Here is a 25,307-nt window from a genome sequence, read left to right as displayed (position 1 = left end):
GCTTCTGGGGGCCCCCGGGCGACTTGAACTGAGCTTCCTTCTATAGTCCTCCCGGCACTGTCTCCCTCCGATGGTGACTCTGGGTCTCATAGGACAAGGCAGACTTTTTCCCCCAGAGAAGCCCTTGACACATTTCACAACAGCTCCCAGGGACGCCCGGGTGGCTCAGCGGTAGAGCGTCCGCCTTCGGCTCAGGGCGTGATCCTGGAGACCCGAGATCGAGTCCCACATCGTGCTCCCTGCGTGGAGCCTGCTTCTCCCTCTGCCTATGTCTCTGCCTCTCTCTCTGTGACTCTCTGTGTCTCTATGAATAAATAAATAAAATCTTAAAAAGAAAAAAAAAAAAAACCAGCTGCCCCGGACCACTCTGCCTTCCATTCTTCCCTTGGTTTATAATGCTGTTCCCCAACAGCTGAAACCCCCTACACTGTTAACTGCATCTCCCACTGTGTATGAGAGCCCTGGGCCTGGTTTATATGCCCTAGAAGAGTATGCACTCCACAAGGACAGAATTCTTCTGTTCCTTAATTCCTTGAATTGCAAGCCATTAATGGGTGAATAAGACACAGCCTCCATTTCCCTGTGAATGCCACCCTCCTGGTTCCTCTCCAGAAGACCCACAGCAGTTCATTAATGTTTCTCTTAATTGGGGCCACCCAGAACTGAACCCAGATACTTCAGGTGTGCCTCTACAGTAGCAAGGAAGAGAGGCACCATACCTCCCTCATACTGTATACAATGTTTCTATGGATATGACCTAAGATCACATCCTGGGTTTGGAACCTATTTTTCCCTGTTAGGAAGAATAACACTAACAATAATAGCAGCATTAATAACAATAATATAAAATTCATATACATCACTATTATATGCCAGACCTTGTTCTCGCATCTAATTCAGTTAACTGCAGCGTGGCCACCTCTTACATGCTGCTGAACTCACTGGCTCCATCCTGTTTACCTGAGTAAACAGGGCCTGAGTGCTGCACATTACATTTTTCCATCTAATGTTTCCCCTAATGGGATGTAGCCACCTCCAGTCTCTCCCAATGGGTCAGCACCCTGAGCCCTCCCCCCACTGCCTGATAGCTGTGTGTTTGATCTGAATGTCCCATTCCATCTTGCAGGTCAGGGAGTAAATGTTCCCACATTAGCACCAAGGACAGGCTCTCACTCCCACCTCTAGGCCTACCACCCCTCCTCCCCTGCCACCCCCTCCACCCTCTGGCCTGGACCACCCCAGCCACTCACACCCACAACTTGTCCACTTCTCCCCATCCTGCCTCCAGCTTTGTGACCAACTCTCCAGAAACTGGATATCAAGCGTCAGGCTTGATAAAGTTCACTGACCTAACAAAATAGCTCAGGAGCCAAGACCTGGTCCTACAAAGCTTTACAGACATCCACCTGTTTAAACTTCATAACAATAACTGTGCAGTGGGTACTATTGTTATCCCACTTTACAGAAGAGGAGCTGAGGCACAGAGAAAGTCGTTACCTCGTGGTCCGCACCCAGCAAGGCTGGAGCTGAGACGCGCACCCAGGCAGGCTGCCCAACCCGGCACTCAGCGCGGCTCCAAACTGCAGGCTGCCAGAGTCATTCATGGTCCTAGTTCTCGAGGGCTCTTATTAAATACATAAATAAAATACAGTGAGGCTACCCGTAGACCGAGGGTGAAAGGACATCATGAACCACAGGTCTGGTTTTGTTGGTTCTACTTGTTTTAAATCAAGGGTTTCTATTACTATAATTCTGGGTCCCTGAGGTCCATATTAACAATGTAACAAGGGAGGCCACATTCGAGTCTTTAGGACCTCCCAGAGCACTTCACCCCTCAAGACAGAGTCTCACCCCTCGCCCACAACCCTGTGGGGAGAAAGTACTTCATCTTCATTTTACAGATCAGGAGACGGAGGCTCCCAGAGGCTGCACAATTTATCCATGTTCACACACCCCAGAAGAGGCAAGGCAGGGTTTGAACCCACAGCCCTGGCGTTCAGATTCCAAGACGCTGGACCTCTCTAGAGCCTCCTCTGACTCCTCGCTTCTGCCCAAGCCAGAAGGAGTCGTGGTAGAGGGAAGGGGAGGACAAGCATGTGCGGCATGTACCCAGCGCAGGAGTGTGGAACCAGCTCCACGGCAAGAAGGGGGGGAAGTCTGTCTCCATGGTTACGCGGGACCTGAACAAAACATCACACACAGATTCCCGTAGCCTTGAGCACCACCCCTCCGTCCTCCCGGCAGTATCGCCCGAGAGCCGATTGCTAGGCCTTCCAACCTGCCTGCCCGCTTCTGAGAGCCTTTCTTTTTCATTATTCCCATTATGAAACCTGGCACTTTATAACAGCTAAATGTTTCCTAATTATTTACAGGTTCACCTTCACAGCACCCCATGAGATGATGATCCCGCTGTGCATTTCTGTAATACTCTGCCCGCCTCCAAAAACTCAAATTGAGTTACCAAGATTATCTCATTGATCCTCCCACTTAAGGCTGTGTCGGATCCGTAGAAAGCAGTTAGCTTCACTTTCAGCTGACAGGCAGGGATACTGAGGCACAGATGGACGGAGACTGCTATCGAGAGTTTCACTGTAAACAAGCGTGTGGGCCCCAGGCGGCATTCTGGGTTCTTTTTTTTTTTTTTTCCAACCCAGAAAAGGGAGAGTAAATGAGTTTCTTCTCATGACCAGTCTCAGTCACTGATGACAGCTATTGGTCAGTCGTGTCAAGAGGGATTCGGAGGTGGTGTCTGAGATTCGTATGAAAAAGTAATATGATCAATTAAGGATGTCGACCATGGGTGAGGAAGCAGGCTGCTGGCACTCGACTATGACAACAGTACGTGTCCCTGGGAAGATTTTGTGTTAACTGTCAGCCAGGAGCGATTCTGTCCCCCAGAGGACATGTGACAATGCTTGGAGACATTTTGATGGTCATTTTGGCCCACTGAGGTGGGTGCTAATGGCACAGAGGCTTCTAAACACCCTACAATGCACAGGACAGCCCCCCCACCAACAACAAAGAAAGAGCCAATCTAAAAGGTCAACCGTGCCAATGTTGACAAACCCTCCGTAGGACACACCCACACATCCACACTCACACTCACACAATAGTTTGGACTTCTGTCCTTGGTCCTCAGCAGGTCAAATGTCAACATGAGTATTTATACCCCAATATGCCCCAAAACAAAATTCTTGACTTTCCCCCTTGAACCTGTTCTTCCCTATTTTTCTCTGTCTCTCAGCAAATGGGACCACCCACCAGTCTCTCAGATCAAAACCCCAGGGGTCACCCCTGACTCTTCTTCCTCCTCTGCTGGCCTCCTCATCAAGTCCTGTTGCTTCTTCCTGCAAAACAGTTCCCAAGCCCACCCCCACCCCCACCCCCACCACCTCCTTCCCCATATCTACTTCTTCTAGCTCAATCTATCTTGTGTGGATCACTACAATCAGCTTCTAACTTGACCCCCATTCATATCTACCTCTTTTTCATCCCCTGCTCCCACTTCAGGGTCTGCACACTTGCTGTTCCCTCTGCCTGACACGCTTTTCCCATATCTTCACTGGGAGCCTCCTTTTTAACAGTCGGTTCTCAGGGAAAACATTGGCTCCCCAGAAAGTCCTGTCTCCCCGACCCTCTTTTCACTGTATTTCTCACTCTCTGAAACCACCTTATTTATTTATTTGTTGCCTTGCCACTCTCCTCCTTAAAAAGGAATCAAAAGTTGATGAGTAAAGATTTTGTCTTTTTCGTCAGTGATACCTTACTACCAAAAACTAGCCCCCAAAAACAAGAACAAAAAATAAATAAATACTTGGCATAGAGTATGCATTCAAAAAAAAAAGCTTCCTAAGGAATGAATGAATTAATGAAATTTCAAGGATATGGCTTTCCATCAAAGAAAAAGAACAAACCCCTTCTGTTGAGTAGGACCCAGGAGATGGAGACCGCCTTCCAGCCCCTAGAACCGAGAACCTTCCCTCCACTAAGCTCTGTTCCTCTGGACATGTGGGCAATGGGCGACTTGCTGGCAGCTCCCCCCATTCTCAGCAGTGCTGATTGGACTCCCAGCATCTCTTAGAGCCATTTAAAAGCTAACAGAGTTCTCTTTTCCCCATCCTAGACCACCTCCCTGCAACCCAAGAGCTTCATCCAGACCTGAAAGTAGCAAACATACACATGCACCCTGATGCTGGGCCCTGTGGATGAGACCTCATGTATGTTGCACCTTCTCAAGATCACAAGATGTTTTGTGCTTTTATGGCCATTTTACTGATGGGTAAAATGAGGTACTGCTAGTTTATGTCATTTAGTCAATATCACACAGAGCTGGCCCGGAGGAATTCTTCCCAGGACAGAGACCCAGTGCTAAACATCTTTTATCTATTCCTATTAGGATAAAGCACCTGATAAAATTTTAATGTATATCCAAAGCTTAGGGGGTAGTCATGTAATAAAGGAGCAAATGAGTGAATCAAAGGGTCACGATGCCAACTTATATTTTCTTGATTCTAAATCCAGTGGCGATGTCTACCACACTTTCCCCTCCTCCTTCACAAAATCTATGCCCATCAGAGGATGTGGGGCTTCTAGATTAGGACTGGTGGCATGCCAGGGACGCATGATTTGCCCTCTCTTATCTTTCAACCAAAATGTCAAGGAAACACACCAAGTAGTGAAATGCTACAAGGGGAGCTACAAATGGGGTCTATCAGCAATGATCTCTACCAAACCAAAAAGGAATTTCCATGAATCCACTTATCTTTGCAGGCAAGGAAGAAGATACCTGAAGGGCCCTACCACCCTAAGTCTGTGACATCCCTGCATGTGGTAGAAGCAGTGTCCAACCTCTGTAGCACATGAACCACTTTCTATGGAGACCAAGACCATTCACCCCCAGCTTGCATCCAGCATCTGCGATTCCCAGTGAGGGCACATGGCCAAGAGCCTGAGCGGGCAGGCAACAGTGCATCGCATCTTGTGTTGCAAAGAAAACTGGGCAAAGACGGGGAAAAACATAGGAAGCGTGCACCTTGGAAAGCGTAGTTTCACATCACCCATTTCTGTTAAGGAAAGTAATTCCTCCTTGCCATATTCAAGGCTCACCAAAAGGTGAGCAAAGGAGGTTTAACCTCTAGCTTGTAGAGTCACAAAATATTTTTTTAAATCCCCCAAAACAGAAATCAGCTTAGCAATAAAAATGCCAGCCATCAGGACCAGTTAAGATCTTAAGACAGAAGATGCCTGTGTGATCAGTGGTTGAGTGTCTGTCTTCAGCTCAGGGCGTGATCCTGGGGTCTGAGGATCGAGTCCCACATTGAGCTCCCTGCGAAGAGCCTGCTTCTCCCTCTGCCTATGTCTCTGCCTCTCTCTGCGTGTGTCTCTTGTGAATAAATAAATAAAATCTTCAAATAAAAATTAAAAATTAGAATAGGGGATTCCTGGGTGGCTCAGCAGTTTAGCACTGCCTTCAGCCCAAGGCATGATCCTGGAGTCCCGGGATTAAGTCCCGCATCGGGCTCCTTGGATGGAGCCTGCTTCTTCCTCTGCCTGTGTCTCTGCCTCTGTGTGTGTGTGTATGTGTGTGTGTGTGTGTGTGTTTCATGAATAAATAAATAAAATATTTTTTAAAAAATAAAAATAAAGAACTTAAGACAGGTGAACAGGAACCTAACAGCAGCCAGGTGTAAGTTAGAAAGATCAAAGAGGAAAAAAAAATTTTTTTTAATAAAAAAAAAAAAAAAGAGGACCTGCTCTATTATGAGCAAATACTACGCCTGGAGAGACCTGTGAGACCATACTCAAAATAAGGAAACACATGGAAAATAGTCACCCAGAGGGCGCTGGGAGGACAATTCTACACTCTAAAAAGGGGAAGGATATACTCAAGATAGAAAAGAGAAGTACCTCTTTGAAGCACACTCATTAAAGGAAGCACAGATAACTCATGAAAGCATTTGTTTGCGTCTCTGAGAAAATATAAACTCTAAATTCTATAACCAAGCTTGGCAGATTGGAGGCTAAGACAACAGATTTCATTGAGAAGAGCTGTCTGGAAGGCAGTCCAAGTGAAAGAGGAGCCACAGAGGACAGGAATTACTGTAAGGTACCACAGATACAAAGGCAGGGTCACCCACTGGAAGGAATGAAGGGTGAAATGAACCCTGCAGAAACCTAAACCAGCAATGCAGAGTGTTAGTAACACTGAACCCAAGACACTTCAACCTCTGCCTTAGAGAAGATATTTTGACGTGACTTAGGGATATAATGAGACCCAGTTCAAGAGGTGGAAAGGGTCTTTCTTTCATGTCTCTGCTCCTCTGAGCTGCAGTTGAAACTAGGTCCTCAAGCCTCCTCTTGCTTTGGTGGAGACACCACACTTCCCACCCTTAGAAGTCCAAGCAAAACCATGTTGGAGTACAGGGGACAGAAAGCAAGGCACCATCACGGCTCGTCTAGGAGAGTCTCACCTTGGTCACTAGAGTAGAAAAGTATGAAGGACATGGGGATGGAGGCCTCTCTCCCAAACTTCCAGAGAGGCCAGAAGCTGGAGAACAAAGTTTCTAAACTATTTTGGAATGCAAAAGAATGAGACAACACAGGGCTTCCAGCTTCTGGTCCAGCATATAAGGAGCCTGCAAGTCACTGATCTGTCCTAACCAGAACTCAAAAGTGGAACAAGCAACATAATCAACAACTCTTATTTTTCCCTAAGAGAAGTGAGGTCACAGGACAAACTGTTCCCTCAAAGTTGGAAAGACAGATGGATACAGAGAATTACAACCTACCAGAGTAGAAACCACCATGGGAATCAGCCCCAGAGTAGGAAATCTGGAACTGTAACTGACAGGTTGCCAGAGGCTCAGTGTGGATAAGTCTGAGAGATGAAAACTCCAGGGGAACCCAATCATCAGGGTCCACACACTTTTGTGAGTTTCACCTCCAGAAGGTCTACCAGGTCCTCACAATGAATATCAGATAAAGATCCTCTCATGCTTCCAGCAGGGGAGCAGGAAAGGAACTATTCTGAAATATGCCAGAGTGTTCTGTTCTTAACAAGGTCTGCCCTCCAGAAAACCTAGTTAACCAAACCCTAACCTACTGGGGTATTATTGGAGCCTACCTGACCTGGGGGAAGGCAAACACCCAAGCCCAGGCCACTCTAGGCCTGTTTACAGCAGTTCCTTAGACCCAGTACATCACATTCAGCCATCAGGACAATTATCACAAGGCATACTCCAAGGCAAAACAAAACAAACAAACAAACAAAAAACCCATAATCTGAAGAGACAGAGCAAGCATCAGAACCAGATTCAGAAATGGCAATGCTGTTGGGACTATGAGACCAGGAACTGAAAACAACTATCATTAACGTGTTAAGGGCTTTCATGGACAAAGTAGACAGCATGAAAGAACATATGGGCAACACAAAATGGAAAACTAACAAAGAACCAAAAAGAAATACCAAAGATCGAGAACACTGTGACGGAAATAAGGAATGTCTTTGACAAGCTGATGGACGAACTGGACACAGCTGAGGAGAGTCTCTAAGCTTGAGGATATCTCAATAGAAATCTCCAAAATTGAAAAGCAAAGAGGAAAGAAAAGGAAAAAAATTGAACAGAACATCCCAGGACTGTGGGACAATGATAAAAGGTATAACATATGTGTGATGGGAATACCAGAAGAAGAAGGAAAAAGAGAGAGAGAGAGAAAGGAACAGAAAAATATTTGAAACAATAATGACTCCCAAATTAATGTCAGACATCAAACCACAGATCTGGGAAGCTCATAGAACATCAACCAGGATAAATTCCTAAAGAATGAGACAAAGAGAACATCAAAATTATGAGAGAGAAAATAAGAGCCTTAGAGGTCAGAAAACAGAAACCAAACACATAAATAAGTGGTGTTCAAGAAACACCAAGAAAAGCTTGGAACAAGTGGAAAGGTAGAAATAATTGAGAAAGTGATACAGTCAAACTTCCTTGAGCTAATCTCAACAGGTACACAGCTAATTTTAAAAATCAACATTTCTAAATTCCATGAAAATTTCTCTATATTGAGGAAAAATAAGGAAAAATTACACAAGAATTCAAAGGGGGAAAGGTTTCCTACAAAGGAAAAATTTGTCTGACTTTAGACATCTTTTCTCCAACATTAGATGCCAGAAACCAGAGTTAAGCCCACAGAATGTTGAGGGAAAAGATTTAAACCTGTGGATTCTATACCCAGCCATGCTATCATTCATATCCAAAGACCAAGGAAAGCTATTCTTAGTGTTTGTTTGTTTGCTCGCTTGCTTGCTTCTTTGTTTCAAGAGTTAAGAAGTAGATCATGTGCACTGAGGACAAAACCCACACCTACATGCCCATAAAGCCCCAATCTTGTTTCTGCTGCCTCTCCCACTTCCTGGCTCACTATACTCCAGCCACACCCATCTTCCTTCTTCCCACTCACCAATCTGTCCCTACACAGAGCCTTTGCACATGCCATTTCCTCTACCTGCCCATGAAACTCTTCCTCTCACTCTTCAAGTCTTAATTAAATCTCCCTCCTCAGAGGGGGTAGGTTTCCTCCCTTGTGTATTATTCACACGCACACACTCACATATGAGTGTACACACACATGCATATACACATACAACTAGAAGTTCCATGAGGGCAGGAACCTACCCTGTCATCCTCTTCAAAATTCTATCCCAGCATCTAGCATGGGACCCGGAACACCACTGGTGACTGTCATACCTCACATTCAACTCCAAATAACATATGAACAAAAACGGAGGGAAAGTAAACTAAAGGAACCTGCAATTAGCACTGAAACCAGCTAAGCAAAGGATCACTCTGCAACTGTTGTTACAAATATGAGTAAAAAGCAGAATTTTAAAAATGCACTAGATGCTGTATCACTCTGCATAGTTACCAGAGAAATAGAAGCCCAAGAACTACAAACATTATTAACAATAGTGTGTATATATTTTTAAATTATTAGTAGAGAAAAAGGAAACAAAACCTAATCCATATAGTAAAAGATAAAACAAAGAAAATGTGTAAAGAAAAAGGACTACAAAATTGGAAGCATTCAACAAAAAAAAAAAAAAAAGAGAGAGAGAGAGAGAAATGACATCAAATGTATTTATAAGTCCTGTTTGGTTAAGATGTTCCAGTTGTACCAAAGACAGAATCTAACCATAGTGCTCTTGCCAAATATGCACCTAACAGAAAGACATGGAAAGTTAAAATGAAAAGGCTAGAAAGAGACATATCAAAGGGACACAAACAAAACAAAGCTGAGATAGAAATATTAAAATATGAAAAAAATAGAATCCAAAGCAAAAAGCATTCACTGGGGGAAAATAGTCATTTTATCTTGACAAAAGATAAAATCCACAATTTCACAATGAAAATATAACTGTCATGAATTGTTTTGTGATGAATAACATAGATTCAGACTTTATAAAAAACAAAAACTATCAGAGACACAAGTAAAAATGGAAAGAATTCTATGGAAGGGAAAGATTTTGACCTACTTCAGCTTTTGGCAGATCAAGAAAGCAGAGAAATAAACAAGAAAGTCCTTGAAAAATGTTATCTATAAAGCTGCTTTACCCTACACACAGGGAATGTCCCTGCTTTTTCAGGGACATTCACCAAGATACATACCAAAAAAAATTTTTTTAATTATGAAGCAGAAAGTTCACAGGCTACTTTCCCCATCATTCAGTAAAACTAGAAACTGATGCCAAACATTTTAGCAGATAAGACAAAGTACTGGGAAATGTCTAATGCTCTACTAAATTATTCTTGGATTAATGAGAAATCAAACTGAAATTTCAGAACTATTAGATCCAAAATTGTAATTTCAGAATTTTTAAAAAATCATTTCAGAGAAAGCACTGCATTTTGAAACTCACAAGACAGGGCCAACGTAAGGGTCAGAGGCAAACTCATAGCATTAAATGCATTCCTTTTTTAAAAAACTAAGGAAACAAAGTTTTCAATTCAAATACTTGAAAATGCTAATAAAGCAAACCTCAAAAAAACCAAGCCAAAGGAAAACAGGCCGTATTCGAAAATTTAAACAAACAGAATTGATAAATATAGAACTGATTCTTAAGAACAGGCTGAGGGGGAGGGGGATGAAAGAAGGGAAGGACCATAAAACAGCTTGGCAAGACCTGGGCTGAAAAATAAGGAGGGGAAGCTAGAACAAATTATCAGGACCTCCATCATGAGGATGCAACATCTCAGCCCAGGTCCTGTGTAAGGATTTCAAGCCAATCCACATTTTCTGGAGGGTTTGAAAAGCAATGTTCACCAGGGCTCCTATCACACTTGGCAGACTCCAGCAAGAAAAATAAGAGAAAGAAAGAAAACTCAAATCCACAAGATGAGGAGTACAAAAAGAAAACTAATTAAAGAGATTTTTCCTTTTAATCCTAGGAAAATACTGTACTAAATTTTGTGCCGGTCAGTTCAAAAATCTCAATGAATAAATTATTTTCCGAGAAAACACAACTCACGGATAATTGACTCTGTAGGTAGAAAACCAAAGCGATCCACCACTAAGGATGGGCTTTCTTAGCCTGGAATACTCCTCACCTCGGAATGCTGCCTTCCTCAGCTCATTCAGGTCTCACTTCAAATGGCATCCTTTTCAAGGAAGCTTCCATGACACCTTATCAAAAACTCCGACATTGAGTGCCACTTCATGACCCTGTTTCACAGCACTTATGTCTCTATGCAATCACTGGATTATCTATCATTATTTTATTAACTTATTTATTCTCTCTCTCTCTCTCTCTCCCCACTGCAATGTGAGCTCCTTGAGAACAGGGATCTTGTTCATCAAATTCACCAAGTATTCTGGTGCCTAGCAGATATGTGCTTGGTAAATGGGTTGAATGAATGAGTTAATAAATAAGTAAATGAAGACCAAAGAAAACAAGACAGCTTCCAGAAAATCCTTCCAAATAATCAAAGGAGGGGACGCCTGGGTGGCTCAGTGGTTGAGTGTCTGCCTTTGGGTCAGGGTGTGATCCCGGGGTCCTGGGATTAAGTCCTGCATCGGGCTCCCCGCAGGGAGCCTACTTCTCCCTCTGCCTATGTGTCGGCCTCTCTTGTGTGTCTCTCATGAATAAATAAATAAAATCTTTTAAAAATAAAAAGATTAAAAATAAAATGAAACAAACAAATACTCAAAGAAGAATAAATCTTTGAAGATGAGAATAACTATCCTAGAAAATACTTGAAGTTCCAGAACAACGTGGCTGGCAGGTAAGGGTTCATATATGGAAAAATGGGCACAGGTCTCCAAATTCTACTCCACCATCTTTAGCAGGAAAATGAAAAGCAAGCTTGAAAAGTCACAGAGATGTGTCGGGCTTGTGCAACCAAGAACACATGTGGCATCAGCAAGTCAGCCTTCACTTCCCGTCAGCCTTCATTCCTGTAGGCTGTCTGATTGTTTCCCCCACTCCCTGCGTCCTGGAGTCATTCTGGCCTGAATCTAGTGCCACATGAGCCAGGATCACCAATAAACCCATTCTCCATGGTCTATCCTGCCTACGATGTCAGATCTGTGAAGACAAGGCCTTGTTTTGTTCACCACCAAATCCACAGTGGCCTTAGTAGGGGCTCAATAAATCTCAGTAAAATGCACAAATGTATACACAATTTCTTGCTGTCTATCTTCCTGCTCTAGAATGCAAGCTCCATGAGACTAAAAACTTCCTCTGCCTTGTTACCTGCTAACATCCCTGCACTTCTAGACAAAACCTAGCATACAGTAGGCACTCACAAAAATCAATGAAAGAATGATTAAGAATCTCAAAGGCTTGGGGCACCTGGGTGGCTCGGTTGGTTAAGCATCTGCCTTTGGCTCAGGTCATGATCTCAGGGTCTTGGGATGGAGCCCCAGGTCAGGCCCCCTGCTCAGCAGGGAGTCTGCTTCTCCTGCTCCCTCTGCCCCCACACACACACTCATTCTCTCTCTCTCTCTCTCTCTCTCTCTCTCTCTCTAGTAAATAAAATCTTTAAAAAATCTCAAGACTTCCCATCAGAGTAATTCCAACTGTTCACTTCCTACCCATCCCAGGAAATGTGGCTTTTTGAGGGGCAGAGAAGGGTTATTTTTAAATAACCACCCTTCTGACAAATTGAGCAGAAGTCATGAAACCGAAGGTCAAGGTCTGCAGATCTTTAAGGGATAATCAAGGACCAGGAACTAGAAGCCAGGGCCACAGGGAAGCAGTCTGGGTCCTAGCACCAGCTCTGCAAGTGACCGAGGGATGGTTTCAAGGAGGTCTTTTCCCTACAGAGACTGAGTGTCCTTGTCCATAAAACAGAGTCGACATAGATCGTGATTCTCAGAGCACGGGCTGCTTATCACTGGGGCATTTGAGGTCAATGAATGTCTGGGAGAAGTGCTGCGGAGAAAAAAAAAATTAAGCTCAGTGGTGGAAGAGGGTGTGCTGAGAGTGGGGGTCACAGATTTAAACACAGTGACCAGGGAAGACCTCACACAACAGGGGACATTTTATTAGTGAGAGGTTGGGAATCTGGGAAAGACTGTTGGGCTGAGAAAACTGCAAGTGCAAAGGCTCTGAGGCAGAAGGATGCCTGGGAGTGTTTGCATAAAAGCCCAGCAGAAGAAGCTAGGATGTAGTGGGTCAACAGGGACAACTTAGGTCAGGTTCTGCGGCCACTGACAGGACCACTTCAGCTTTTCCCAAGTGAGATGAGGCTCCTGGAAGGACATCATCCAATGTGTACAGGATCCCTCAGCAGACTGTGGGGGGACAAGGGGAGGCAGGAAGACCAGTGACGGGAGTGCTGGAGTCGTCCAGGCAAGAGATGGTGCTGGCTCAGCCATGGTAGCAGAGAGAAGGCAAGAAATGGTTGGACTCTGGATGTGTTTTTAAAAGAAGCCAATAGGGAGGATCCCTGTGTGGCTCAGCGGTTTAGCACCCGCCTTTGGCCCAGGGCGTGATCCTGGAGACCCGGGATCAAGTCCCACGTCGGGCTCCCTGCATGGAGCCTGCTTCTCCCTCTCTGTGTCTCTGCCTCTCTCTCTCTCTCTCTCTCCCTCTCCCTCTCATGAATAAATAAATAATCTTAGAAAAAAAGAAAGAAGCCAATAGGATTTGCTGATGGACTGAATGGTGTGTATGTGTGTGTGTGTCCTTTGTCATTTGTTGAGATGGGGCTGAGAGGGGCAGGGTGTGGGTGTGGCGGCCAGCCCCACAGTCACCAATCTTCCCAGCTCCCTGCTTCCTAGGCCCCTGGTAGGGCTGCCATCCTCCAGCCCCTGAGGATGTTAGATGTGATCATGGGATTTGCTCTGGCCAATGGCAGGTGCCACCTGTAGGCAAAACTCATCCCCGTCTCTGGCCATACAGCCATGGAAGCCTAGAGATGGAACCTCTTTTATCCAGGTCCCTGATGAGGACAGCATGAAACACAGTCCCCACGGTTGTCTGAACCTTCCCAGATTTGCAAGTGGTGACGGCAGCACGACTCAGCCTGTCCCAGCTGATGAGGGTGGGAAGGCAAGCAGTTAGTTTGGGCTTTGTTCATTCCCTTCAACTGAGTGATGACTCGAGACTTGTGTCCACCCCACCCCACTGTGCTCCAAGGAGGGTCTCCCTCCCTCCATGCTTCTTCCAGAACCACCCAGAAGAGCTCTGACGAGGCTGGGGGTGGGGGGGAGGTGCCACATGGGACAAGGCTGGCAGCCAAGAGCACAGGGGGTACAGACAGAATCAAGGAGATAAGCCTCCTTCCCCCTTTTCTGGAACTGGACCCTCTGACAGAGAACACAGGGTAGAGAGAGGCCCGGAGAGAAGGGAGGACAAATGGACACAGACGGAGGGGAGGGGAGGATCCACAAGTGTGTCCCAGAGGCGACAGGGCGCAGATCCAGTTGGCTTGCGGAGAAGCTGCCTCCCACATGCTGAGTTTCCTAGATGGTGAATGATGGATAAAAATAACTGGGGACAGTTTGGAGAGGCGCAGTGAGCTGGGATGAGTGGAAGCCCCCCAATAGGGCATGGATGGAAGGAGGAGGAAGACTGCGTGAGGGAGGGTCTGGCCAGGCTGTCCTGCATCCCCCACATGCCCAGGGCCAAGGGAGGAAGGCCTGGAAGAGCCACAGACTCCTGTGCTCCTGGAAGAGAGCAGAGAAGGGGCCATATGTGCCCCTCCTGGCTCCCGGGGCTACCTCAGGCTCCCCTCTGCCCCTCTCCTCCAGCAACTCAGGCCGCTCCCTCCACATACATGTGCATGTGTGCACACATGTGCCTGTGCGTGTGTGCATGTGTGCGTGTGCATGTATGCGGTGTGCACGTCTCTTGTCTGTGTATGCCTGCATGTCCATTGTGTCTCTGCGTGGGTGTCTACGTCTGTGTCTCTCTCCCTCATGTCCCTCCCTCCCCCTACACTGACCTCCCCTCCCCACCCTGGTCCAGGTGTCACCTCAGACCCAGTCCCTGGCAGGCTGGGACATAGGACAAGGCTCCTGCAGCTACCGGCCGTCCCCTCAGCTCTGCTCCCTGAAGCTGGAGCACAGAGGCGACCCTGGAGTCCCCACCAGTGGGGAGGCGGGCAGGCCCTGCACCCTACAACCACGCTCTCCAAACAGCTTGGGCAGCCTGCGCCCAGGCCACCTTCCACACCTCGCCAACATTACCAGCCAACCATAGAGTTCAGTTCCCTCGTATAGGTTTTTGGAGCTGAGGGACTGCTTGGGGGCAGACAGTCTGGCCTTCCATTCGGAGTAGGTATCAACCAGGAACCCTGGAAGGAGCCAGTCCAAAAGCTTGGTACCACAATGAACCCCACTTTTCAGATACAGAAACTGAGGACCACGTTTCCTCTGAAAACTCGGAAGGGGAAAGACACCTGCTTGCTCTGTTCTAAACCACTGTCTCCACTAGTGTCCCCACCCAAACCGCATCCTCCTTGGGCTCTCTGAGATCCCTGGGACAGGCTTGTCTCCCCACAAGCCAGGACTGTCTGACCTTGCCCTGTTGTGTCCACTCCCCCTGACACCACATGACTGGCCCTTCTGGGAGCCCTCAATGGTTCCTTGTGGTCTGAGCATTTCCGAGGCAATATGCACATTCCCAGGACCAGGGGCACTGGGCATCAGCTCGCCAAGGCCAAGGGATTCTGCCCCTTCCTAAGGACCGCTGTGCCCCGCTCCTGGGACACCACAGTGAGAAGCAGCTGAACGTGGTCTCTGCTCTGCTCTGAGGTGCTCACTTTAGCACGAGAGACACAAATCATAAAGAGGCGTGCAAATAAGTAAGATGGTCATTTTAGCGAGCCAGACGTGTGGTGAAGACAAGAAGCCTCTGGAGGAGACAGGAGCTAGGGCTGGTGGTTGGCAAGAGTCTGCCGGCAGAGCAGAGACCTAGACACACAGGAAGGGAGTTCGGGGCAGGGCACTGGCAAGAGCAAACACCCCAGAGTGGGACACCAGCTTGGAGCGCTCAGAACTGCAGGGCGGCCAGCCGGTCAGAGCGGGGTGAGAGGAAGATGGTTCCAGAAGACAAGAGAGCAGGAGGAGGCAGGTGGAGCCAGCGGGCAAGGGTGCTGCCGGGGGGCCGGCCCCACCCCACACTCTGCAGAAGCCAGCGCCAGGCCTGCCCACTGCCTCATTCATTGCCAGATGCAAAATGACAGGGCTGGCTCAGACGCTCGTGCCCACAACTGCTGCGTCTCCAAAACCCCTGGGGAGCTGGTTAGAAATACAGATTCCTGGGCCTCGCCCCAGACCAACCAAGCAAAAAGTCCAAGGGCAAGACCCTGGGGACCTGCACTTTAACCAGTTCTCTAGATGAATCAGGGGCATCAGCCAAGTTAGGGAGACACCAGGTGTGTCGGGGATAGCCTGATGCAGTCTCCAGGGACAGGTCTCAGGACACTGTAGGCCACAGGTATGTTTAGGGGGGATGCCTTTCTCTGTGACACAGGTACGTGGTTTCGCACCAGCGTCATAGAGCCCCAGAGCACCAGATGGTGTAGAACCTCTGGCCTCCAGCACAGCTGCAGTGTCTTGGCTAAAAGAAGGAGGCCAGGGCTGACGGAATGGCCACAAACTCCTTGGGTTCCCAGATGTGCCCCTGCTGCGTAAGGAGGGGGCATCTCTGTTCCCACCCGACCAGCATCTACTGTCCCTTCTATTAGGACCAGCCCCGGAGTCTGAGGGTGCCTGTGATACAGTGATTGCTATAATTCCCCCAACTCTTTCACCCTTCCATGTTTCCATGCCCTTGGCCCCCGTGACTCCACAGCATCCCCCACATGCCCACGCTGGGCTCGGCCACGTGACATGCTTTGGCCAATGGGATGTAAGTAAATGCGATGCATGCAGAGGCTGGAAGAGCACTTGCACGGTGCAGCTTGCTTCAGCCGTCATGTCTCTGCCACCACCATGAGAACAGGCCCAGGTTAGCCTGTTGGAGGATAAGAGGCCCAGGTGCCAACATCATCCCAGCCCACAGCCAGTGACCACCGCACGTGAGTGAGCCCAACCCAGCCCAACCTAAATCGCTGAGCCACAGACTCAAACTGAGTAAATGCCTGCAGTTCGATGCCACTGAGGCTTGGCCGTCGTTGTTACCCAGTGTTGCGCAGCGAGAGCTAACTGCTACACTCCTCTCACTCTCAGACCATGCGGTTCAGGCAGAGCTGTCTTCATCTCCCACCCCAGGAGCATGACCAGGTGACTGAGGGTACATGTGAATGAGGCCCGGCCAACCCACACAGCTCACTCCCTTGGGCCACACTGATCGGGTCAGGGGTGAGGACATAATCCAGTGGATCCTCTGAGAACCAGTTCTGGACTTTTGTTTGGACCTTGAGAAGGAAGACCTCACTTATCCACTGGAGTTCCTGGAAGGACAGGAGGTGAGCTCAAAGCTTCCAGGGATGGCCACAGGGGGAGAGTCCACTTGAGAAAGAAGCTAACCCAGAGGAAGGCAGAGCCAAGTGCTGGAAGGACTCAGATTCCCAACAACCCTGCTGGATCCAGCCATGCCACACACCCAAACTCTTCCCATGAGACTATTAAGAGACACCACAAGGGTGCCCGGCAGCTCAGTCAGTGGAGCGTGCGACTCTTGATCTGAGGGCTGTGAGTTTGAGCCCTATGCTGGGTGTGGAGATTACTTTTTAAAAAGGGAGGGGGACACCTGGATGGCTCAGTTGGTGAAGCGTCCAACTCTTGATTTTGGCTCAGGTCATGATCGCAGAGATTGAGCCCTGCATCGGGCTGGAGCTCAGCACGGAGTCTGCTGGTCTCCCTGCCTCTGCCTCTCCCCCCATTTGAGCTCTCTCTCCCTCTCGCGCTCAAACAAATGAATAAATAAATTATCTTTTAAAACTCAGTATCTGCCCAAGTGCCATCTGTTCCCCTGATCCCCAGTTCCGGTCCTCTGTCCCCACAGGACCGGCTGTGTGATCCCACACCCCCCTCCCAGAACACGGCAGATGGCACCAGCCTCGGCCCCCGGCCCCACGCCGTCACATCAGATTCTCTCAAGACCATGAACCAACAGACATGGGATCGAATCCTGTTACCAGCGGAGCTCTGCTCTAGAAATTGCAAACTAGCAAGAGGAGGGTTTGCTCACCCCTCAGAAGGGTTTGCTTTTGGCCCACAGGGCAGGCTTATTTTTAATTGAATCAGTTCTTGAATTTTACACAAGCAAGAGATTTCTTATAAACACCTGGAGTTTTGACAAAATGGACAAGTGGGCCCCCTGTGGGCCTCCACCCTGCAATGAGGATGGTCGTCTGGGGCTCGGCAGCTGCCCCTTTGGCTGAGGTACATGTCTCCAGGTCCCCACAGCCCCCGCCACGCCCTCTATGACACTCTCTTGTTGTTCCGGGCTGGCCCTTGTAGGGTTTTAGTTGGCAGGAGGGCCCATCGATTCGGAGCTGCAGGAGCCTGGGTGGCCTTGGCTTTGAGCTGCGGGGCCTGGAGATGGCCTCTCCGCCTGGATGCTGTGGGGCACAGCAGCCTCTCTGAAACACGCCTTTTTCCAGACTGGGACTTAAGTCCACTTCTGTCACTTTGGACCATCACAGTCCTGCAGGCAACACAGAAGCCCAAGGTCATAGATGGTTCCGAGCCTGGTGCCCTAGAATTTAAACAGGGGTGATGACTATTCTGAACCCCTCCAGCTCCCCACAGGGTCCCATGGAGCACTGCTTCTCAGGAGCAGAATGGAAGAGGGGGAGCAAAGAAAGAACGAACGACAAGCCCATGGGAATGACGGGCATGGAGCACAGAGCCCGGGCCTCTCACTGTACCCAGAAGTCCAGAGAAGTTCTAGAATCCTAAATGCATTCAACACAGTCCGTGCACCCTTACTAAGGGCAGATGAGCTCGTCTAGGTCCCAGAATGTGGCATCCTGTGAAATGGACCAAGTCCTGCCCCCACGGAGCTGGCATGTGGGAAGGGGAGAGATTATAATAAACAAAATCAATGAGGACAATATGTAGTCAGTAAGACAACAATTACAGCCATGGGGGGAGAAGGTGGGAGACCAGTGCTGGGGAGCGGGAGTGAGGTCACTGATTGAGAGCCAGTGTTCAGGGAAGGCCTCTGGGAAACAGGACATTTGAGCCCAGACCTGCCTGGGAGAAGAGACCCCAGATAGCAGGAACAGCAAGTACAAAGGCCCAGGGGCAGGAGGGCATTGCTCTGTTCCAGGACCAGCAAGGAGACCCCTGAGGCTAGCGTGGAGTGAAGGGGGTGGGGTCAGAGAGGCAATGTGGGTACATCACAGCAGGCCCCGGGCCCCGTAAGTGGGTAGCCCTGAATTTAAGTGAGGTCACGCAGAGTGGAGGGAGGCGATCTCACTTGAGCTAGAAGGCAGACCATGGAGGCCAAGGGCAGAAGCAGGGAGCCCAGGGAGGCGCCACTGTCCTAGTCCAGGGGCTGGGCACTGGGGCACAGGCCAGGGCAGAGCCGTAGGTCCTGGAGGACTCCAAGGCTTGGGGCCTGAGCCCCTGGAAGGGGGCAGATGGTGTTCCCATGAGGGGGAGGCCACAGGCATAGGCCGGTGCCTCTCCCGTGGGATCCCAGGCCCAGTGTTCACAGACCTGCCAGGCTTTTGAGGAAGGCCATAAATCCAGATGTTTCCGTGCAGTGTCTCAATTTGCAAATGTTGGTGACCCACTCCAAGACTGTAAACACTGTAAGGCCAAACAAAACAGATGGACAGTTCGGAGCGGACCCCCAGGCCACAGGGTCAGTCACAGCCAGTGCCATCACCGAGGGTTTGCTATGCGCCCACAGAGCACCCGCACCATCACCTTTAACTCCAGCTAGGCTAGTGGGGCAGCTGTTATCATCCCTATGTCCCAGCCAGGCTATGGGGCAGCTGTTATCATCCCTGTGTCCCAGCCAAGGGAACTGAGGCCCAGAGAGGATAAGCGCCTCAACCAAGGCCACACAGCAGGCGAGTGGTGTTTGGGAGGGCTGGGGCCTGGGCTGTCTGTCCCTGAAGCCTGTCATCATGGGGTGCTCTGCTGCCTCCATCAGCCAGACCAAAAACAAACAAAATCTTCATTCTACAGGTAAGTAAAGAAAAGGCCCGAGAGAAGGAGTAGGACTTAGCCAGAGTCACTTGGCAAGCTGGCGGCAGAGCCTGGCCTCGAACCTGGAGCTCATGACTCCCGGCGCACAGCTCCCCTCTGTTGGAGGAGCCCAGGGTGCCTGAACGAATTGGGTTGGTGGGGATGTGGTGCAGCATAGCAGGCAAGAGCCGGGTTCTAGAACCTTCTGCCACTTAGTAGCTGTGTGACCTTGAGCAAGTCAGTTTATCTCTCTGTGCCCCAGAAAGCAGGTGTCACCATGGCACTTGGCTGCCATAGACGCGTTCCTGAAGTGGAAGGAAACAACGCTGGTCTTGGACTTAGAGCCATGCCTTTCAAAGTCCGAGTCTTCACCCACCGGGCGATCCCAACACAAAGCCCATCCGATATTACACCAACACACTCCCAACACTAGAACCTTCCTGGGCGGGGACATCAGACCGGTCCTCACCCTGGTGAAAAAGGTTTATCGGCATAATTTAAGGGAACAAGCAGAAGAGGTAAATTCTTCCATAGAAAAGATGGGAAAGCAAAGAAAGGCATGGGGGGGTCAGCAAGGGGCTTTCTCCTCCTGGTGAGCACGCCCCCACCCACACGCACCCCACGTACACCCTGTGTAAGGGAGGGGTCGTGTGTAGCAGGCACCTCGTGAACGGGGAGGGGTCCCCAGCCGGCCCCCCGCCTCTCTGCAGGGTAAGAAGACACCCGGAGCCTGAGAAGGGGCAGTGCTCCTAACGACAACCAGCATTCAAGCCCCGGATGTTCAGGGAGCACCTAGTACGGGCCGGCGCTGCGAGCGCTAAGGAACCAGCAGCGACCGGAGCAGATAAACTTGGCCGCCACCTTCACCGAGCTGGTGGGCAATACGCAGAACCAACAAGCAACACTGAGATCAAAGCCCGTGGCAAGTGCTGGGAGAAAAATCAAGCAGGGAACGTGTGGGGAGATCGATTTTGAACTGGGTGCTCAGAGAGAGCTCAGCACTGTCTTGAAGAAGTTTCTAGAAACAACCTTGTGGCCACCTGGGGGGAAAGCTGTCCAGGCAGAGGGAAGGGCCAGTGCGAAGACTCTGGGTGCTGGCGTTGGGGGCCAGTGTGGCAGGAGTCAGTGACCACGATGAGGGGAGCAGGAGAGGAGCCCAGAGGAGTGGCACAGCTGTGGAGGAGCTATGGGAGGACGTGACTTTGACTGTAAGTGACAGTGGGGCCATCAGACAGGGCTGGACAAAGGAGGGACAGGATCTGGCAGCTGCTGTGGGGCTGGGTGAAGAGCAGACTGGGGTGGTGGGGTCAACGGTGGAAGCAGGGTGACCACTGCAGAAGAGCACCGGGGGGGGGGGGTGGCAAGGGGCGCTCCCATACCCAGCAGGGGCACGGCATCTTCCCCACACTATTTCACTGAATATTCCCACTTCCAGCAAGTGCCACCTGCTCTGATGCCCATTCTAGAGGGGAACAAACTGAGGCTCTTGCCCAAGCCACGCTGCTAACAGGAGACTCGGGAAGCCTCCATCCTTCACAGAGGAGGATGGGCTCCATCCCAGGGGAAAGAGTGGGTTCAGAGGGTCCCGCTCCTGCTTCCCGTGACCCATCCCGCCCTTCCCTGGGGCTGCCTCCATCTCACCTCCTTCCAGGGATGTCTCACCTCCCTCCAGGCATCCCGGGAGCCCTCCCCGACCCTGCCCTGCCACCCCATCGGTCTTCCCGAGTCTCCTCCTTCCTCGGGTTCAAACACACACCGGATGAAGTCCATCCTCACCTGTGCTCCCAGTTAGCACCACCACACAGCCCGGCCACCCATCACCCCACCCCCACCCCCAGAACCACACTATTCCTTTTCCGGACCTTTCCTCCGCTGCCCCCGCCCCCCGAATGCCTACAACGGGCAACCACCCAGCCCTTCTGAGCATCTAATCCAGAGGAGAAATCCAATTTGCGTGAAGGGCTCGGGGTAATTCTGTGTCAAGGCCATGCTCCCTTTCTGTTTGTTGAAGGAGGTTGATGCTCCTTCTTGGAGGAAGGAGAAAAGCTTTCTTTGTGCCCGGTCTGGTGAAATTGTGTCTGTTTAGGACAGGCTGCAGTTTTCTTTGTGAACGCTGTAGATTTTTTCATGTGGGTAAAAGGGCTTATTAGATTTCCCTGTGGCTGCACAGAGTGGGGAGAGGCTCTTCTGGGCGCAGAAAGAAATTACCGATCAGGCGTTGGAGAGGAAGGAGCAGTTAGCAGCTGCTTCTCACGGAGAGGTCAGGATTTCGTGGTTGGCGTTTTCTTTGGGGTGAACGTGAAACGCTGGGAAGGAAAGAAAGCCTTGCCTGTAGTTTGGGAGGGAGGGAAAAGAGACATGGTCTGCGATGTCTCAGAGGTGGGCAGATAGGAGGGCAGGGTTTTGTTAGGGCCAGGGAGGGCGGTTGTTGGGGGCGGGTTTTTTTTTTTCCCCTCCTCAAGTAAAAAATAAATTTAAAAAATGGTCACAGAACGCAGAAGAAGTGTTGTCATAGCAACAAAAGTTTGAGGCCAGGTACTTCCTGACATCCCTTCAGGACCACAGAGGTGGCAAAGGCAGGATTTGGGCACCGTGGGATCAGCCAGGGAAGCCATCCAAGCTGGCTCAGACCTCCCAAATTTCTCACCGGCTCTGACAGGCTGATAACTATTTTCCAAGCTCTCGGGGAGGAAAATTGTGATTTTCTGGGAGGGGCGATCTCTAGCCAACAGCGATCAAAGGGAAAGGACAAACTGTGGGTTTGCATTATTTGCCCAACAAACTAACCACCCATGTTTTTACGAACACAGGACTGGGGATGAGGGTCTTAGGCTGAGTGCCACCCCCCAAAATGACGCCCGTCCCAGATCCCCCAACAGCATCATTCACTCCACCCAGATCCCTTTCTGTCTCCAAAGATAATTGGGGCCCCCTTGCCAGCTGGACACAGAAGCCTCTCTGAACCCCCAACTCCTCATCTGAAAGTAGGCACCCTAGAAGTGCCTGCCGCGGAGGCCTTGGCAAGGAGTCAGCAAGATCTGGCAGGTGAGAAGTTTTAGCAGTGCCTGGTGCGCATTAAAAGCTCAATAAATGTAAGCTAACATTGCTTTAAATGTTTTTCAATTAATAATTTTTAAAACTGCTCCGGCTTAAACACCCTGTGTCAAGCCCTGGATGAGCGACACGGATGAGCTCCAACCAGGGAAGTACCCGCAAGAGGTGGGGCCGTGACCTTCAGGGAGAAGCCAAGAGAGACCTCAGTGAAGAGGCTCAGCCAGTCATCGAGGGCCTGGACACCTACGGAGGAAGGGACCGCAGGGACCCGGCAACTCCAGAGACACAATGTTGTGTTTTTAAGTACATGTATGAAGGAAAGACAAGGAGGCTGCATTTCTACACCAAGGAGAAACTTGCTGACAAGTGAAGGTGATGTGTGGGGGACCTCTACCCCAAAAGGTGCGGATGTTCTCCAGGACAAGACACTACAAGACCTCCGTGGAAAAGGTCAGGGTCAGGCTGAGTGGAACGCAGAGAATTTTAGCCAGTCTGCTTTTTGAGGTTTTTTGTTTTTTGTTTTAATTACAACCTGGAGTAAAGATGTGACTTCTGAGTGCACACCAGAAGTGAGTCTGATGGGGAGAAAGTAGTCAGAGGTGGAACCGTATCCAAACACGGAGTGTCTGGCACATGGCTAGTGTCACACAGGTGGTCACAGAAAAGTCCAGCCCAGCACCTCCAGAGGCAAGGCAGAGCAGAGAGCACCCCGGGAAACCTCTGCTTTATCATCCCAAGGTCTCATCCAATGCGAATCCCATAAAAATGTACACGACCTACTATGCAGAGGACACTACCCACAGGCTGGGGGATGACGGGGAACCAGGCAGCCCAGTCCCTGCCCTCACCGGGGACATCCTGCAGAGACAAGGGACGAGAAGCCAGTGACCAGAGGCAGGCTCCAGAAAATTTCAGGTTGTGCCGAGTCTGATGAAGGAGATAAAGGTGATGATGAGAGACAAAGTTAGGGGACCCTGCCTCCAAAGGGGATGGGGAGATCTTCTCTCCAGAAGACCCTGCCTGGGAAGACAGGTGGGCAAGTCCCAGGGGAGCTGAGGCCCCGGAAGCTGTGGGGAAGGGAATTCCAGGCAGAGGGAGCAGCCTCCCAGGGTTTATCTTACACCTTCTTGTCTGTGTCCTTACGCGAACAGGCCGAGGGCTCATCCAGGGCAAACTCCGTTGTCACCCACCCCCACCTACACCGGAGGGCTCACATAGACGCACAAGAGCGGTCCGTGAATGCACAGACTTTTAACCTTGGGGAGAGAGGTCAATTCACTCAAGAGGGTCCCGGCGCCCGGACCTACAGCAACCCGGTCTGGGCGGCAGTGGGTGGTGTGGCCCCGCACCCGGCCCACGCCCAGGGCCTCACTGCCCTCCTCGGGGGCACTGCCTCCGCCCTGGCTGCCCCGGGGGCAGTTTGCTCTGCCGACTGGACAGTCACCCCCCAGCCAATGTGATTGGAGCCTGGCCGAGCAGTCCCGCTTTCCCGCCCGCCGCATCCTCTCTCCCGGGCAGGGGGGCCTCCCCTCCCCTCCCCTCCCCCCCGCCCACTCCCGGGCCGCCCGAGCCCCGTCCGGGAGGACGACCCCCACCCCCGCGGGGCCGCTGGCTCCCGGGACGTGCGCCCTCCCCGCAGCGGGCCGGGCCGGGAGCGGGGCGCCGGGGCTCCGCCACGACGGCGGGGGCGGGGGCGAGCCCGGAGACGAGTTGTGGCGCGGAGAGGAGCGCGCGCCCCGCCGGCCCGGGAGCCCGGGAGCCCGGGAGCCCCGGAGCCGGGGCCCTGGAGACGCGCCTCCCCGGGGCGCGGCGACGTCCCCGCAGGCGCCCAGCGCTCGGGAAGGGCCTCCGCTGCGCCCGGAGCCCCGCACGGCCGCGCGTCCCGGCCGCCCCCCGCGCCCCCGCGCCCCCGCGGCCCCGCTGTCCCCGCTGTCCCCGCCCCGGGCTGCGGCCGAGCCCTGCGGAGCGCCGGGACCCCTCGGGCGGCAGCCGGGGGGCGCGCGGGGCCGGGGCGCGGGGGGCGCGGGGGGCGCGGGGGGCGCGGGGGGCGCGCGGGGCCGGGGGCCCGGAGCCCCGCCGCCGGCGCCGCCGCGCACTCACCGAGCCCGCCGAGCTCCTCCTCGCACGAGTACCAGATGCCGGTGTGGAAATTCCTGAAGAGGAAGCGGTCGTCGCCCGTCTCCCAGCTGTAGAGCGCGCCGCCAGGGGGGCCGTTCCCGGCGGCGGCGGCGGCGGCGGTGGCGGCGGGGGCGGCCGTGCCGTTGGCCGTGGCGTTGGCGCCCGAGTTGGGGCAGTTGGCGCGCCCGCCCTGGCCGCAGCCCGGCTTGGGGACCCGCTGCGTGCCCTGGCACCAGTGCGTGGTGAGGAAGGCGGTGGTGGCGAAGAGCAGCGCCAGCAGGTTCAGGGCCACGGCCAGGAGCGCTCGGCCGCGGCGGCTCGTCTTCATGCCGCCCGCGCCGCCGGGACCGCGCCGCCGGGGAGCTCCGCGCGCGAAGTTGGCAGCCGGCGCCCCGCGTCAGCGGCCGCTGCCCGCCGCGCCCCGGGGCTCGGGCGCCTGCGATCGGCGGCGGCGGACGCGGCGCGGGCCCATGGCCCCCCCACCCGGGGCGAGGGCGAGGGCGAGGGCGCGGCGCGGGGGGCGCGGGGGGCGCGGGGGG

At 51.5% G+C, this 25,307-nt stretch overlaps 1 protein-coding gene across 2 annotated transcripts in view; it reads right to left on the bottom strand.

The window, feature by feature from the left end:
• GSG1L (GSG1 like) overlaps positions 1 to 25,096 on the bottom strand; it is a 231,142-nt gene extending 206,046 nt beyond the window's left edge. For both annotated transcript variants that reach the window (XM_038539981.1, XM_038539982.1), the window contains exon 1: positions 24,751 to 25,096. In XM_038539981.1, the coding sequence (XP_038395909.1) occupies positions 24,751 to 25,096 (346 nt within the window). The remainder of the gene's footprint in view (positions 1 to 24,750) is intronic.
• Positions 25,097 to 25,307: the final 211 nt, after the last annotated feature.

Source organism: Canis lupus, chromosome 6 (assembly GCF_011100685.1).
Source record: "Canis lupus familiaris isolate Mischka breed German Shepherd chromosome 6, alternate assembly UU_Cfam_GSD_1.0, whole genome shotgun sequence".
Taxonomy (NCBI): domain Eukaryota; kingdom Metazoa; phylum Chordata; class Mammalia; order Carnivora; family Canidae; genus Canis; species Canis lupus.
Note: the sequence above shows the minus strand (reverse complement) of the source record. Positions and strands in the feature narration are given on the sequence as shown.